Source organism: Monodon monoceros, unplaced genomic scaffold, assembly GCF_005190385.1.
Source record: "Monodon monoceros isolate NGI ecotype Baffin Bay Population unplaced genomic scaffold, NGI_Narwhal_1 Super_Scaffold_20, whole genome shotgun sequence".
Classification (NCBI taxonomy): domain Eukaryota; kingdom Metazoa; phylum Chordata; class Mammalia; order Artiodactyla; family Monodontidae; genus Monodon; species Monodon monoceros.
In genome coordinates this window covers 73,519,062-73,534,814 of record NW_021703777.1, presented here as the reverse complement: position 1 = coordinate 73,534,814, position 15,753 = coordinate 73,519,062, and the positions used below count along the sequence as shown (strand labels likewise).

Sequence of the window (15,753 nt, the reverse complement as noted above, 5' to 3'; positions counted from 1 at the left end):
GAGCAGAAAGGTGAAAGAACTTGTCCCCAGTCACATAGCTGTATGACTGGCAGTCTAATTCCAGGGGCCAAACTATTAACCACTCTGCCTCTCATTAGTATGTGATGCTTCAAATATTTAAAACTTTAACTATTTTCAAGGTTATTTGGAGGCTATAGATTCTGTAATATTTCTTTTTATTTATTCTTTTTGCAGACAATGCTCTTTAAATTGTTTTTTAATGTTTTTATATCTGAAGGTAGTAAACAGCTTCACTATTTTCTTTTTCAGTTTTTTTTTTAATGATTGCCTATTTATTCTTTAAGTGAACCTCCACAATAATTTTGTTGAACTAAAATTTGGGATTAGAGGACTTTGGTTAAAAGTGCATTAAATGTATAAATTAAATTGGAAATGACTCAATGCTTCCACCCAAACAATTATTCAATGTTTCAGTGTTATATATTTCTTCATTCATCTTTTTTTAATTTATAAAGACATTTTTATAATTTTCTTAAAATAGATAGCATTTAATAAGATTATTCTTAGATGTGTTGTAATTTTCGTGGAAGTGTAATATCTTATGTTTTTTAATTCTTTATTTTGGGCATGTAGGAATACTATTTATTTGTCCATAAGATTGTTTTTCCTGAAATGTGAAAAATAAAATTACCACTCAAAAACTATAAAAATAGAAAAGGTATACACTTTGCTCAATAATGTCCAAAACATTCAGAAAAGATTTGGATCCATATGAAAGGCTACAAAGAAACGATGGCATTTTATTCACTGTTGATGTGTGTTTGTTACACATTGGATCCAATAATAAGAGAGAAGGTGACGTGTTGGTGAGTGTAATAGAGCCCCCTCCCTCAAATTACGTTGCTCTCCATGACCCATCCTAAGTCTCACAGTTCAAGCTAATCATTGACAGAGCTTTACAATCACAAGCTTTTTTACTGAAGCGTTGATAAGACAGTCGAGCAGCTAGTGGCAAATGAAGCCAGGCTGTGCGGCATGATCTCCAGGGAATGAATGGATTTTCTTCAGCACCGATGAAAGAAACATACGCTATAGGAAAACAATGTCCAGCGGGGGACTGCAAAGATCTGTCATCCTGTCAGCATTTATTCTCCTTCGAGCTGTTACTGGATTCTCTGGAGACGGAAGAGATATATGGTCTAAAAATCCTAATTTTAGTCCGGTAAATGAAAGTCAGCTGTTTCTCTATGACACTTTTCCTAAAAACTTTTTCTGGGGTGCTGGGACTGGAGCATTTCAAGTGGAAGGGAATTGGAAGACAGACGGAAAAGGACCCTCTATATGGGATCATTTCATCCATACACACCTTAAAAATGTCAACGGCACAAATAGTTCCAGTGACAGTTACATTTTTCTGGAAAAAGACTTATCAGCCCTGGATTTTTTAGGCGTTTCTTTTTATCAGTTTTCAATTTCCTGGCCAAGGCTTTTCCCCAATGGAACAGTATCAGCTGCTAACGCAAAAGGTCTCGAGTACTATAATACTCTTCTCAACGCTCTGGTACTTAGAAACGTTGAACCTATAGTTACTTTATACCACTGGGATTTGCCTTTGGCGCTGCAAGAAAAATATGGGGGGTGGAAAAATGAAACCATAATAGATATCTTCAATGACTATGCCACATACTGCTTCCAGACGTTTGGGGACCGAGTCAAATATTGGATTACAATTCACAACCCATATCTAGTCGCTTGGCATGGGTATGGGACAGGTATCCATGCCCCTGGAGAGAAGGGAAATTTAGCAGCTGTCTACACTGTGGGACACAACCTGATCAAGGTACTGTACATCTGACTTATTATAGCTTCAGAGGATAAAGAGCAGGAGTTTAAAAGAAACTCTAAGAAATGTATCTTCCATTTAAATAACTCTTTTTATTGAAATCAACTCAATTAATTTTAGTCTAATTCACAAGTTCTATCCTCAAATTTCATTCTTAGTGTATGTTTTATCTATCTAAGCTATTATTAATATATTAATCCAATTATTTTCCTTAAATATTGCATCAGAGCAATGAGAATGTGAGTTTACTTTCATTCTGTGGAAAACCAGTCCTTTATAAATTTAATTGTTGAAACCCTTTTCTGACCACATGCAAAAATTTCAGAATTTTATGTTAAGGCATGACCATTTCAAATATGTATTTGTTGTTAGTCTTGCTATTCTTAGTGATATTTAGAAATAGTGAGCTAAATAAATGTTAGCTAACTGATGATACATATTAAATGCAGGAATTGAAATAAATGTATTTCACAGTTGGTTTTATTTGTATTACATGGCAGGAAAGATGAGATTATTTGTTCTAGGAGCTAAAATTAAACTAATAGCATAAAAAGTGGGAAGAATATGCTTTAAGTGTTTTAAAGGAGCATATTTCAAAAGCTAGAGTTTATGCTAGGAAATGCTAACATGATTAAAACAATAATGAAAATGTAAGCAAAATAATAGCTAATATTTATTGAGTGCTTACTATTTACCATATTAAGCATATTACATGCATTATCACATTTAATCTTCATGATAACCTTATGAACTGGGTCCTATTATTATCCCCATTTTAAAGATGAGCAAACTGAAGCTTAGTGAGATTAAATAACTTGCCCAAGTTTACAGAGTAAAATGAGCTGTTGTCAACATGGAATTTATAAATTACAACATTAGTAAACATTGGATGCCTCTATTAAGAATATTTTTAAAAGAGCAATCTTTCAGGAATTTTCAAGAGATTTCATCTCACATTGAGGCTAATATCTAGAATCAGACTTCACTTTTTGAGCTAAATGGTTTGCTTGGGAAAAATAAATTACCCTGGACACCTGCTACCTTTTGAAAATGAAAAAAGCTTTACTAGTAGGGTTTCATAATGTGCTACGAGACGTAATTTGATTTTTTAATAATCAAATGTTAAATATATAGAAACAGAAAAATGTATAGGAACATAAAATTACTCCATGTCTAAATTTGCACATACAAAATATGTTAATCCTTCTTTTCTTTTTGAACTTTCTGGTTTATTACACGTGTGCATTGCACTATGGTTCAGTCACACCTGCCCTTGCAGTTAACAGATTGCATTACAATCTCAAGGTCATTTACATAGCTTTGAATACAGCTGTATATAGAACATATTATTAATATGTGGGTATACTGTGATTTGGCAAATAGGCCTCAAGGGGAGAAAAATTACAGCTATTAACTATGAAGGTTATGATATATATTTTAGAAAAAATATTCCTTTTATTTAGTTCTTTCAATTATTAAAACAATACATGCTTGTGTAAACTGAGAAACATCAGATTGTACCAAAGGGTACACAATGAAAAGGTTAAATTTCTCCCTCCCTCTCCACCTGATAATCCCAACCTCAAGAAAACTAGTATTAGTAGTATTTTATATAGTCTTTTTAAAGTTATCTATGCAAATACATGCACATATATGCTTATTCAACTTTTGTGTAAAGAAAAATATTCTAAATTGTTAAAAAGTTTTTGGTTACCTGGAAAAATGTTAATAATTAGAATTATCATGAAGAATATGTTTCAGTGATTCATTTAAAGCCTTAAAAACTGACTGATAAAAATACACAAGAAAAAGTTATAACTAACAAATAGATACTGCTTCCAAACCTATCCTATCAAAGCTATATTTTCAGATGTTTTTCATTTCCCTCTAATTTAAGATAAACTCTGCCTCTAACACAAGATTAACACTCTCTGATAGTAAGATAAATTTTATAGTTTTAAATTGATGGATTACATTTTTAAATTATTATGTTTTCCAAATAATTTCTTTCATCCCTTTAAAGTTTCTAAATCACAAACCTACATAAGGAGCATGAGGGGTCCCTTGTAATTAGTTAGAAAGTGAACTCTGCTGTATAACCCAGTGGCTTACAGCACCAGAGAGAAATCTTGCAATAGTCTGGCGGCCTGAGGTGAACTAGATTTGCTCACTTGCTCCCTCTCTGTCCTCCTTCTAACACAGAAAAGATTAATTTGATATTTTATGTTGCGATGAAGTATTTCTTCCTTATTATGTCACCTTGTGACCCAGAAGAAGCATTCTTTAGGACTAGCTTTTTGTCCAAGAATATTTATTGAGTTAAAAAAACTAATATAAAACTAAATTCATGGATGGTTTATAGACCACTTTATTCCCCAATCCTCAGATATTGAAAAGATTTCACAGTACCTATTGCAATGTTTCTAGCTCCAGGATGATGCTGAAAACGCCAACTCAGTCTGAAATGTCCTGGTTTGCAGGAAACCTAAATGGTCTAGGCAGTCCTGAGACTGACCTGGAATCTAGACTCCACTTTATGTGGACTTGGTGGCACCTAGAGCAAGTCTTTCAGGTAGAAATTTACCATAACCACCCCTACTAATAGATGCTCCACTCTGAGTTTTTTACAATATTTGGAACAGAAAGAGGGTGACTTTTTTGGCCTTAACCATCTCTAAGCACTGTAATCATAGCTTTATATATTATCTATAATCTTTATAACAACCTTGCCAGGTACCTATTATTACCTCCATTTACAGAGTGACATTTCTACCAAGCATCATGTCACTCCCTTGCATAAAATCCATTAGTGGCTTCCCAAAGTTTTAGGGATAAAGTCCCAAGTTTTCATCAAGATCTTCAAGACACAACCCCAGCCTCCATTCCCTCCTTCCTGGCCATCCCCATCCCTCTCCCGTCCCCATCACTAATGCCGACCCCTTGTACCCTACCCTCCACAATAATGCATGACTAGGAGTGCCTTAATTTTACCTTACTATTCCTCTCCACTCAGCCTCTACCAACTCTCTATCTAGCTAGAACACCCTCCTTACTCCCTGCTTTATCCATCTAATGTCCTTCAATACTCAGTTTAGGCAGTCACCAGCTCTAAGTTCTCCTTGACTCGTTAGGGTTAGTGTCCCTCCTGAGGGCTCCCACAGTAAAATGTGCTTGCTTTTATCATAGCAGTCTTTTCATATGGTACTTTTCCATCTCCCCCAACTAGTCTGAGAGTTCTTTGCAAAGAGAGACTATTTTTCATGTGTTTTATGTTTCCAGCACGTAGCACAGAATATTAGGTACATGATAGGTATTAAGATTTGAGGAATGAGTGATTTAGGATTTCTATCTTAAACCTTGTAATCAAAGAACCAATCTCAAGTTCAAAATTCATATTTCATTGCATTCTTGCTAATTCTTGAAATATTGCTTATATTAATCCAGTGGTGTGTTTATAAGTTAGGACTCTTGGTTGCAAGAGACAGAAACCTAATTAAAGTTGGCTCAAGCAAAAGTGTGCATTTTCCTGTAACCAGATCACAGGGATGAAAGGACCCAGTAACCAGGACACTCTCAGAAGCCCTTTATCTCAGTCTCTCATGTCCATTTCTTCTTGTGGGTTCTCCTCATTCTCTCCTTTGTAGAAGAGAGTTCTCTCTCCCAAGTTCAGTTTTTAAAACCCCAGAGACAGATCCTAGCCTGTTTGGCCTATGCACTCGTGCCTCAGAGCAGCAGAGCCACAAGTTTTCACATTAGTAAAGACAATAATGGTGTCGGTTTTTATTCTATTTTTAAAGCAGTAAATATGCATAATAACTGAAATTTATAGATTCCATCCCCTCCTCCTTAAAATGAAATATCTGAGAGCCTCTGAGTAAACATGCAGGGAGGTTGGAGGATATGAGATTGCTCATAAGATGGTAACTCATTCAGTTTATTACTCCACTAAATACTGCCAGCTTCCATGATAGTTCTGACCACTTCATGGCTTTAAGTTATTATCTTTCATAGATGTGAACTGTTTACATAGTACCAGGATTTCTCAACCTGGGCACTATTGACATATTGGGCCAAATAATTCTTTCTTGTGGTGAGTTGTCCTGTGCATTACAGGACGTTTAGCAGCATCCCTGGCCTCTATCCCCTAGATGACAGTGGCACCCTCCTCCACAGGGTTACAACAACCAAAATTGTCTCCAGATGTTGCCAAATGTCTCCTGGAGTTGGGGGCGGGGGGGGCAGGACAAAATTTCTCCCCCTTCCCTCCCATGAAAACCACTGACTTAAACCTATAAATTGGCAACTGGTTAAAGACATGAAGCATAAAAAACAAAAAGTTTGAAATAGAATCAGTATGAGGGATGTAAAATTGTCTCAGTTTTACAAAATTGACTCAAGGAGATTTTCACCAGACCTGTAAGTCGCATACATAGACTCTAATTTATGCCATATCAGGATGTTTTTAGAGAACAAACGACTCTTTTAAAAATGTTAAATGAGGAAATAATGTTGATGATTGTATCTAATTTGGCTTTTCACACTTTGGGAATAAAGACTGTTCCTACTAAGTTTGTGTTATTTGTAAAATACTTGAAAGAGTTGCCCCAAACTATTTCTCTTATATAGTTATTTATGAACAAAACAGTAAACTTACTTTTTGAAAGCTTGTACTTTTTTAAGAGCAAAATTCAAGAATTCAAACAGAATGTTATAGAAGCAATATTATAAATATATAAATATTTATCCATTTTTGATGCCATAACACTGTGTTTCACAAAGTTTGGGTATTTTGTGCATCACTTCATGCTGGCTTTTTTGCTGGCTTTTTTGTTTGTTTGTATATCCAAGTACCACATGCACTATTATTTATTAAAACAGTTTTCTTTAAAAATGTTTATTTTGGGGCTTCCCTGGTGGCGCAGTGGTTGAGGGTCCGCCTGCCAATGCAGGGGACACGGGTTCATGCCCCGGTCCGGGAAGATCCCACATGCCGCGGAGCAGCTGGGCCCGTGAGCCATGGCCGCTGAGCCTGCGCGTCCGGAGCCTGTGCTCCGCAACGGGAGAGGCTACAACAGTGAGAGTCCCGCGTACCGCAAAAAAAAAAAAAAAAAAAAAAAGGTTATTTTGAGGGGAGTTCCCTGGTGGTCTAGTAGTTAGGATTCAGTGCTTTCACTTCTGTATCCCGGAGTTCAATCCCTGGTCAGGGAACCCACAAACTGTGTGGCCAAAAAAAAAAAAAAAATGGTTATTTTGAAAGGAAATTTTATATCCTATTATACACAAAATACCAGTATTTTCTAATATCCTTAAAATAAATATGTAACATTTAAAATAAAAAAATGTTCATCTTTGTTATGCCCAATGTCATATCCCATACAAAAAGAGGTAGGTGTACCAACCTTGGAAAAGACCACTGAATATGTAAATTTTATTCTTCATTTTAGTATATATTCAGTCGTAAAACCAAACACATTGTGTCATTTAAAAATGTGTCATAAAATGCTTTTTCTTATGTAATTAAAATAATTTTAAAAATATAAAAATATTTATTAAATGGGAAAATGCCAATACTTATGTTTATGTATATGAGTATTTTATATATGAGTATTTTATTTTCTGAATATTTTAAACTTCTTTGAAATAAACTTTTCAGTACAATCTTTAAAGAAATAGACTTATATAAAATAAAATATATGTCAACACTTGTTTGTATACCACACACAAACAATGAAATGATTTTTTAAATTCCTCAGGAGCTCAAGAGATTTCTTAATACTGTGAAAGAGGGTTTCAGGACAAGAAATGTTGGGAAACTCTACTCTAGGTCAAGGCCTCACCCATTTGTTCCTGAGCTTAGGATAAGACTTGATTTATTCCCTATTTTTCCACATATTTGAGGAACTCTGTCTTAGCATTTATTGGCGTCATTTCCTCAGAGAAGGTCACAAGCGGCTGCATGTGTATTAGGTGTTCAATAAATAATATTAATTATTTTCTATTTAAGGGAGATCTGCCTTGCCCCAGAAAGTATTTAAAATTGTAATTGAATAAAAGTGGACTTCAGACACACACACACACACACACACACATGCACACACACGCACACCAACCCAGATACTGGCATAAACATATAGTCTTTTCAGAACATGCAAATCAATTTCTGTGTATACCAGCTTCTATTAAAAAGTTTACATTGAAAGCCCATCTCAAAACAAGGTGCAGAATGTTCATCATCCTTAAAGCTGAGAGGTGTGTTTTAAGGGGTCATCATACCATTTTTTCGATTTTTACATGTTGTGACAAAAGCAAAAAATACATAAGAAACTAATGAGAATATTTTGTATTTTTAAAAGAAAAGAAAACAATCATCTTTATATAGTACACTTCTTAAGGACCTGTCAAAATTCTTAACCAAAATTTAGTGCTAAAACTGCAAAAACAGCTGTGAGAAAGCCACCATTCACATGATTTATAGCTAAGCCTTCTTTGGCAAAAGACAGCTGCCATTGCTTTCTTTTTTCTTTTTTATTTATTTTTTATTTACTTATTGTTTGGGCCGCATTGGGTCTTCATTGCTGCACGTGGGCTTTCTCTAGCTGCAGCCAGGGAGGGTTACTCTTCATTGCAGTGCAGGGGCTTCTCATTTCAGTGGCTTCTCTTTTTGTGGAGCATGGGCTCTAGGCGCACGGGCTTCAGTAGTTGTGGCACGTGGGCTCAGTAGTTGTGGCTCACGGGCTTAGTCGCTCCACGTCATGTGGGATCTTCCCAGACCAGGGCTCAAACCCTTGTCCCCTGCATTGGCAGGCGGATTCTTAACCACTGCACCACCAGGGAAGTCCCTGCTTTCTTGAACAAGAAGGCTGCAGTGTTTCACAGGCACATTTAAATAGATTAAATGTCATTTTTAAACCTCTTTGGCCCAACCCCCCTACGAATATCTTGAAGACTAAGTGTAATATTTTGAAATGGAGTTTCTAGCTGGAGCATTTTTAGCTTGCCTTGGTTAGACAGAAGCAAAGTCTTCAAGGATCGTCTGAAACGGTTTTTTCCATGAAAAAAAAAGGAATTTTTAAAAACTCCCTTATTAAAGATGGGTTGCAAGACAATAATACATTAAAATTAATTTTTGCTAAATCTTGTAGCTAAAAACTAGCCCAAGCTTTTCTGTCAGTGAGAAGGTTAAAAACAAACTTACTTGCTACCTTCCACCACGTCCCCGCCAACACCAAAAACAAGCAAACAAACAAAAAAGAACACAGAAATGGGGAGCATAAAGGACAGAGATTGGTCTTAAGTCTTAAAATGGAGACTTGAGACAATTATTACAGATAACTTTTTGACATTCTATCATACTATTCTTAATAACTATTATTTTAAGCAGAATTTTTTTCACACACCTAACGTATTGTCAGAAACTGTACTAGGTACTTTACATATGTTAGCTCATTCAATTCTCACATCAACCCTGCCAGGTAGATATTCTTATAGGCATTTTATAGTTGATGAAACTGAAGCCCACAGAAATTTGCCTGAGGTTACAAAGCTGTACAAGTGTGGGTTTTTTACTCATAGTAAGTGTCAGATCCAAAATTTAAATTTCATCTGTCCGAATCCAAGCTAGCAGGTTTAATGACATGAATCAGCTACCTAGCCTCAGTGAAAAACAATTTACAGCCTACAACTCCATTGCAGCCACTTGTGTTGATGCAGACTCAATAGATATTTGACTCATATTCCCTATTTAAAGACCAAAACAGGGCTTCCCTGGTGGCGCAGTGGTTGAGAGTCCGCCTGCCGATGCAGCGGACACGGGTTCGTGCCCTGGTTCGCGAAGGTCCCACATGCCACGGAGCAGCTGGGACCGTGAGCCATGGCCGCTGAGCCTGCGCGTCTGGAGCCTGTGCTCCGCAACGGGAGAGGCAACAACAGTGAGAGGCCCGCGTACCGCAAAAAAAAAAAAAGACCAAAACAATCTATGTATATCCACTCATCTGTCAATGGACACTTAGGTTGCTTCCATGTCCTGGCTATTGTAAATAGTGCTGCAATGAACAGTGTGGTACATGATTCTTTTTGAGTTAGGTTTTCTCAGGGTATATGCCCAGGAGTGGGATTGCTGGGTCATATGGTAGTTGTAGCACATATATATGATGGAATATTACTCAGCCATAAAAAGAAACGAAATTGAGTTATTTGTAGTGAGGTGGATGGACCTGGAGTCTGTCATAGAGAGTGAAGTAAGTCCGAAAGAGAAAATCAAATACCGTATGCTAATGCATATATATGGAATCTAAAAAAAAAAAAAATGGTACTGATGAACCTAGTGGCAGGGCAGGAATAAAGACATAGACATAGAGAATGGACTTGAGGACACGGGGAGGGAGGGGGAAGCTGGGACGAAGCGAGAGTAGCATCTACATATATACACTACCGAATGTCAAATAGCTAGCTAGTGGGAAGCAACTGCATAGCACAGGGAGATCATCTCGGTGCCTTGCGATGACCTAGAGGGGTGGGATAAGGCGGGTGAGAGGGAGACGCAAGAGGGAGGGGATAAGGAGACATATGTATGCACACAGCTGATTCGCTTTGTTATATAGCAGAAACTAATACAGTACTGTGAAGCATTTATACTCCAATAAAGATCTATTTTTAAAAATCTATCTACATGTTTTATTTGTCCACAAAACCTATGAACAATTTATCACTGACCCATACATTAACCATTAGTTTTTTCCTTTGTCCCCATGATTTTATTTTTTATTTGCTCAAAACCTTAGTGTCCCATTAAAGTGCTGTGAAATCACATACGTGTGTCCTCTGCAATGCCATCTAAAGTTTAAAAATGTTAAAACAATCATTCATTTAATTAGCTAATGCATAGTACATATATATATATACAAATACATACATATATATATATATTTTTTTTTTTTTTTTTTTTTTGCCACGCCACGCAGCTTTTGGGATCTCAGTTCCCTGATCAGGGATTGAACCCGGGCCACAGCAGTGAAAGCCCAGAATCCTAACCATTAGGCCACCAGGGAACTCCCCGTAGTACCTATATTATTCTCCCAACTCATCTTCATTAGGATCTAAGACACCTCTAACAAAATATAGGAAATAATGTTCAAACAAGTTAAAACTAGTATTCTTATAGATGTTCCTAATCAAATTTGAATAAAAGGTAAAAACAGCTTTCGGATAAGAATTGCTAAGAAGTTTCAATAACCAGAATACCATTGTTAGACAGAAGAGTCATGTAAAAAAAAACTATTTGTAGATGGCAATTGGTATTTTATAACCTTCAAGAGAGCAGTATTTACCTTTTCTAATCATTAAGTAGAAAAAGTTATACTTCAGTGAATGATTAACAGGTTTAAATAAATGTAATTATAAATGTTCAGAGAATAACATTATGATCGTATTTAAACAGCTTAATTTGATATGAACACTCTCATACATGGAAAATTAGGCCCAACTGGAGAACAGAAAATATTGTAAGTAGTGGAAACAGTGCTAGATATGACAAAATTATGAACTGAGGGAAACTTCACACTCGTTTATAATATAATACATGTATCATTTAATTGCATGTAAAAAATCTTACTGAGAAAACTCAATATTAGGAAATAGTCTATGTTAAAAAGGAGTAATTAAAATTATTGAACATTAACAGCAATTCTCTTGCTGAAAAGTAGAGGGATGCTGAGAATAGATCAGAACCTTCTAACTTACTAACCAATAAACAGTGAATCACAGAAGTAATTAAAGTGATTTCCTGGGTGATCTAATAGTGCTACTTGTTTGGGGGAGCCTTAAGGCTGATGAAAACCAGAATCTTTTAGTATTTGGAGGATTCCATTCATTGGTTCCTTATAGCATCATATCTTGACCACAGATTATGTGACTGAATCTTAAATAAAGAGCTGGGTTTACTGTTATCAGTTCTTCTTCCATGTTAATCATGTGTGTATTGTACGCCTCCTCCTTCTACCTTTGAATATCAACGTATTATTCCAGAGTAAAAATATATAATGAAATCCAGAATAACAGAACTTTTAATTTAAGTTTCTTTTTTTTCCTTTGAGATTTTTGGAACTTCAGAGAAAGTGAAGAGTAATAGCATAGAGCAATTAAATTCACTGACAGAAACCATCTGTTTCAACCAATTCTCATGACTTTTTTGAATTTCAAAGATAATGCATTTTTACTGCAAAACATTCAAACAACACAGAAAGACATAAAGTTAAAAAGGAAAGCTCTCCTCTTTTCATACTCCCTAATCCAATACCCTAGAAGTAACAACTGCTAGCAGCTTGTTCAATGTCCAAATATTTTTCTATGTATATATAAGCATATACATATAGTCATTTTTTTTACAAATTTGAATATTACTACATTAAGCTTTTGTTATCATTTCTAATTAATTAAAATGTAGACGTATACTGTTTTTCTTCTACTTATTTCTATACTTCTCTCTCCTACTAGAGGTCAGAGTTCATCTGAAGGCAGGAGCTATCTTGTTAATATTTTTTCTAAATGTTACTAAGGTGACTTGCATTTTTTTTTAAGCAGTCTCCATAGAGACTCTCAAAAATTGCCAATGCCAACTATATTTCAAGTCTTCATGGCAGGGTATTAGGAAAATTTTCAATTAGCAATAATCATGCCTCGGATAAACCTCATTGGCTATGATACTGCCACTGCACAAAGCTACCTTGTGTTTGTTAAATAAGTGTTTATAGACTTGAATTTAAGCAATCAATCAACATAAATGAATGAAGAGTGAAGAAAAGGATAAAATAATAGCCCTGGGTTGAGGCCTTCCCTGGTGGCACAATGGTTAAGAATCTGCCTGCCGGGGCTTCCCTGGTGGCGCAGTGGTTGAGAATCTGCCTGCTAATGCAGGGGACACGGGTTCAAGCCCTGGTCTGGGAGAATCCCACATGCCACGGAGCAACTGGGCCCGTGAGCCACAACTACTGAGCCTGCGAGTCTGGAGCCTGTGCTCCGCAACAAGAGAGGCCACGATAGTGAGAAGCCCCCGCACCGCGATGAAGAGTGGCCTCCGCTTGCCACACTAGAGAAAGCCCTCGCACAGAAACGAAGACCCAACACAGCAAAAATAAATTAATTAATTAATAAAAACTCCTACCTCCAACAAAAAAAAGAATCCACCTGCCAATGCAGGGGGCATGGGTTCAAGCCCTGGTCCAGGAAGATCCCACATGCCGCAGAGCAACTAAGCCCGTGTGCCACAACTACTGAGCCTGAGCTCTAGAGCTAGCGAGCCCCAACTACTGAGCCCATGCACCACAACTACTGAGCCTGCGTGCCACAACTACTGAAGCCCGCGCCCCTAGACCCTGTCCTCTGCAGCAAGAGAAGTCACCGCAATGAGAAGCCCGTGCACCGCAACAAAGAGTAGCCCCCGCTTGCCACAACTAGAGAAAGCCCACGTGCCAAAGAAGACCCAACGCAGACAAAAATAAATAAATAAATAAATTTATTTTTTTAAAAAATAGCCATGGGTTGAAGGAAAGATATAAGTAAAAATGATTTCTCTAAACTTGATTTTGCTGATGTGTATAACTTCTTGAAGGGGAAAAATAATTAAGCAGAACAGGAGGTAATGCCGATGAACAGTTTGACTGGGGACTGTGGGGGTTGGATGAAGGCGTAATCAAAACCCATGACTCTCAGATTGTCTCTTAGAGTGTTCCTGGCACCCAAACACTGTCAGATGGCTTTCTCAATGTACTGGCCCTTGTTTTTGTGCCATGTCTGTTACATACCCTTGCATTTGCACAGCCTGTTCAATCACCTTTGAGTCTAAGATGTAAAAGTGTGTTTCAAAAGCTCATAATTTAATTTGCATCATGTCCAGAAATCACAGTGATCTAGAGGCTGAAGGATTTAGTTCTAATTCTGGCTTTGCACTAACTGAGACCTTGGGCAAGTCGCTTCTTTTTTTTTTTTTTTTTGGCCACGCCATGTGGCTTGTGGGATCTTAGTTCCCTGACCAGGGATCGAACCCCGGGACCCTGCAGTGGAAGCACAGAGTACCAACCACTTGACCACCAGGGAATTCCCAAGTCACTTATTTCTTTTGCTTCAGCATCTTATCTATAATAGAGAGTTTTTAAGAATTGGACAAAATGATCTCTAAAGTCCATCTTCTATCTCTAATTAGCAGGCAAGAACACAGAACTTGGAGCAATACAGTCTGGGCTTGACTTTGCTTATGAGCAAGCTACCTAACTTCTCTTCCCTTTCCTATAAAACAGGAATAATAATAGTACCTACCTCTCAAGACTTAAATGAGGATTAAATGAGATAGTACATGGAAAGTGCTTAGAATAGTGCTCAGCACATTTAGCACTAAATATATGTTCATTCTTATTACTGTTTACATCGTAAATTTTCTATGGTTCTGTAATTTAACCACTATTCTGTTATATTTGATCATGAAAGTCACTCATCTTTAAGGACCATTTAATTATGATTTGTTCAAAGGTGATGCTGGGCTAACTGCCATGCAACCACAGCGTCCCTGCCCTTTCAGTCTAACATTGACAATGGTGTAATGATCACCATCCTTGGTCAAGACAGTCAAGTGTAGAAATGGTTCCTAAGGGACTAATTTAGCCTCTGACGCCAGTAAGGACAATATCCGATGTCAACATCGCTGGTTCTAGGAAAGAGGTACAGGGAATTACACATAAATGTTACATGCTGTACTAGACACTTGGACAACTACATGGTTTTCTGAATACCTCAAATTTGCTGGCAGGTCCTCCATGAACTTTCTAGGTGATCCTAAATTCCAGACACATATAGATATTTTATTCTCAACATGTGAGAGTGGGACCCTCATTCTAGGACTGTTTAGTTCTTTTAATAACCAAGTACAGCCAAAAGAAAATATAATTTTAAAACAGTATGCTGTGGTTCATGTCAAATGGCCTTTCCCCAACATTCAAAATTTAGAACTGGTGGGACATACAGAAAGCACAATGGTTTAGTATAGTGATCAGAGAGGCCTGAATTCACATCCTGTCTCCACGACTACCTAGCCTCTGTGAACTTCAGTTTCTTCTCTAAAATGGGAAAAATAAAACCTGCTTTGCAGAGGCTATATTATCAACAATGTATGTCAGGTCACCAACGAACTAGCTGATCCATAGTGGGCATTTATTCAACAAGTATTCTATGCCATGCTCTTCCCTGGACATCTGTATGTATAACTGTGAACAAAAGAGATACAGTCCCTGCACTCAAGAAGCTCGTAGGCCAGGAGTGGATCTATGTTGCATGGGCCTGAGACTTACATAAGGAAAAAATTCAAAATTATGGACACAAAAGTTGGTACAAAAGTAAACATCTATTTAGAATGAGAAAAATATTACACCAAATTACTGTGGTCTTGGAGACTCAGATTCCTTATTTTCTGAGGTCTCTTCAAGGAATTTATCAGAAATATCGATACTTACTTAGAAATGTTTCTAATCACTACCTGGCTCCCCACCCTCCCAGCACATTTCATGGGGACTCAGGCGAGTGAGGAGTACTGAAGTTTCAGCTTCCTTAGGTTCATGGTCAGTCTGCCTTTGTTGCAGGCCCCCAAATGGTAGGTCTTATTTTTGTTTCTGTACAAATTATATTATTTGTAATTTTCAGAGTGGTTTCTATATTGACTATCTTTAACTTTTTATTCCTAAATCCTGAGGAAAGGCTTAAAGGCTCCAACCCAGGTCATTTTAGCTTCAATTATACTTGGAGATACAGTCTTTTTGCATTAAAAAGATTACTAATAGGATCATTATTGTTAATTTAGTACTAACAGAAAGCTTAAAATGTCATTTCACCTTCTGCAAAGTTGGCATGCAACTGTTCTCCTTGGGCAAAGAACCTGAACTTCAGTAAGGTACCAATTTACTGATATT

The 15,753-nt window shown here is 36.9% G+C and overlaps 1 protein-coding gene and 1 non-coding gene across 2 annotated transcripts in view; one reads left to right on the top strand and one right to left on the bottom strand.

Moving 5' to 3' along the window:
* Window positions 1–976: 976 nt before the first annotated feature.
* KLB (klotho beta) overlaps window positions 977–15,753 on the top strand; it is a 35,251-nt gene continuing 20,474 nt past the window's right edge. Inside the window, 1 exon segment of the mRNA XM_029235583.1 lies at window positions 977–1,801. Within this exon segment, the coding sequence (XP_029091416.1) occupies window positions 977–1,801 (825 nt within the window).
* On the bottom strand, window positions 12,383–12,522 carry LOC114903290. The gene has a single exon (XR_003795681.1). It is a non-coding gene; the product is annotated as a U4 spliceosomal RNA (small nuclear RNA).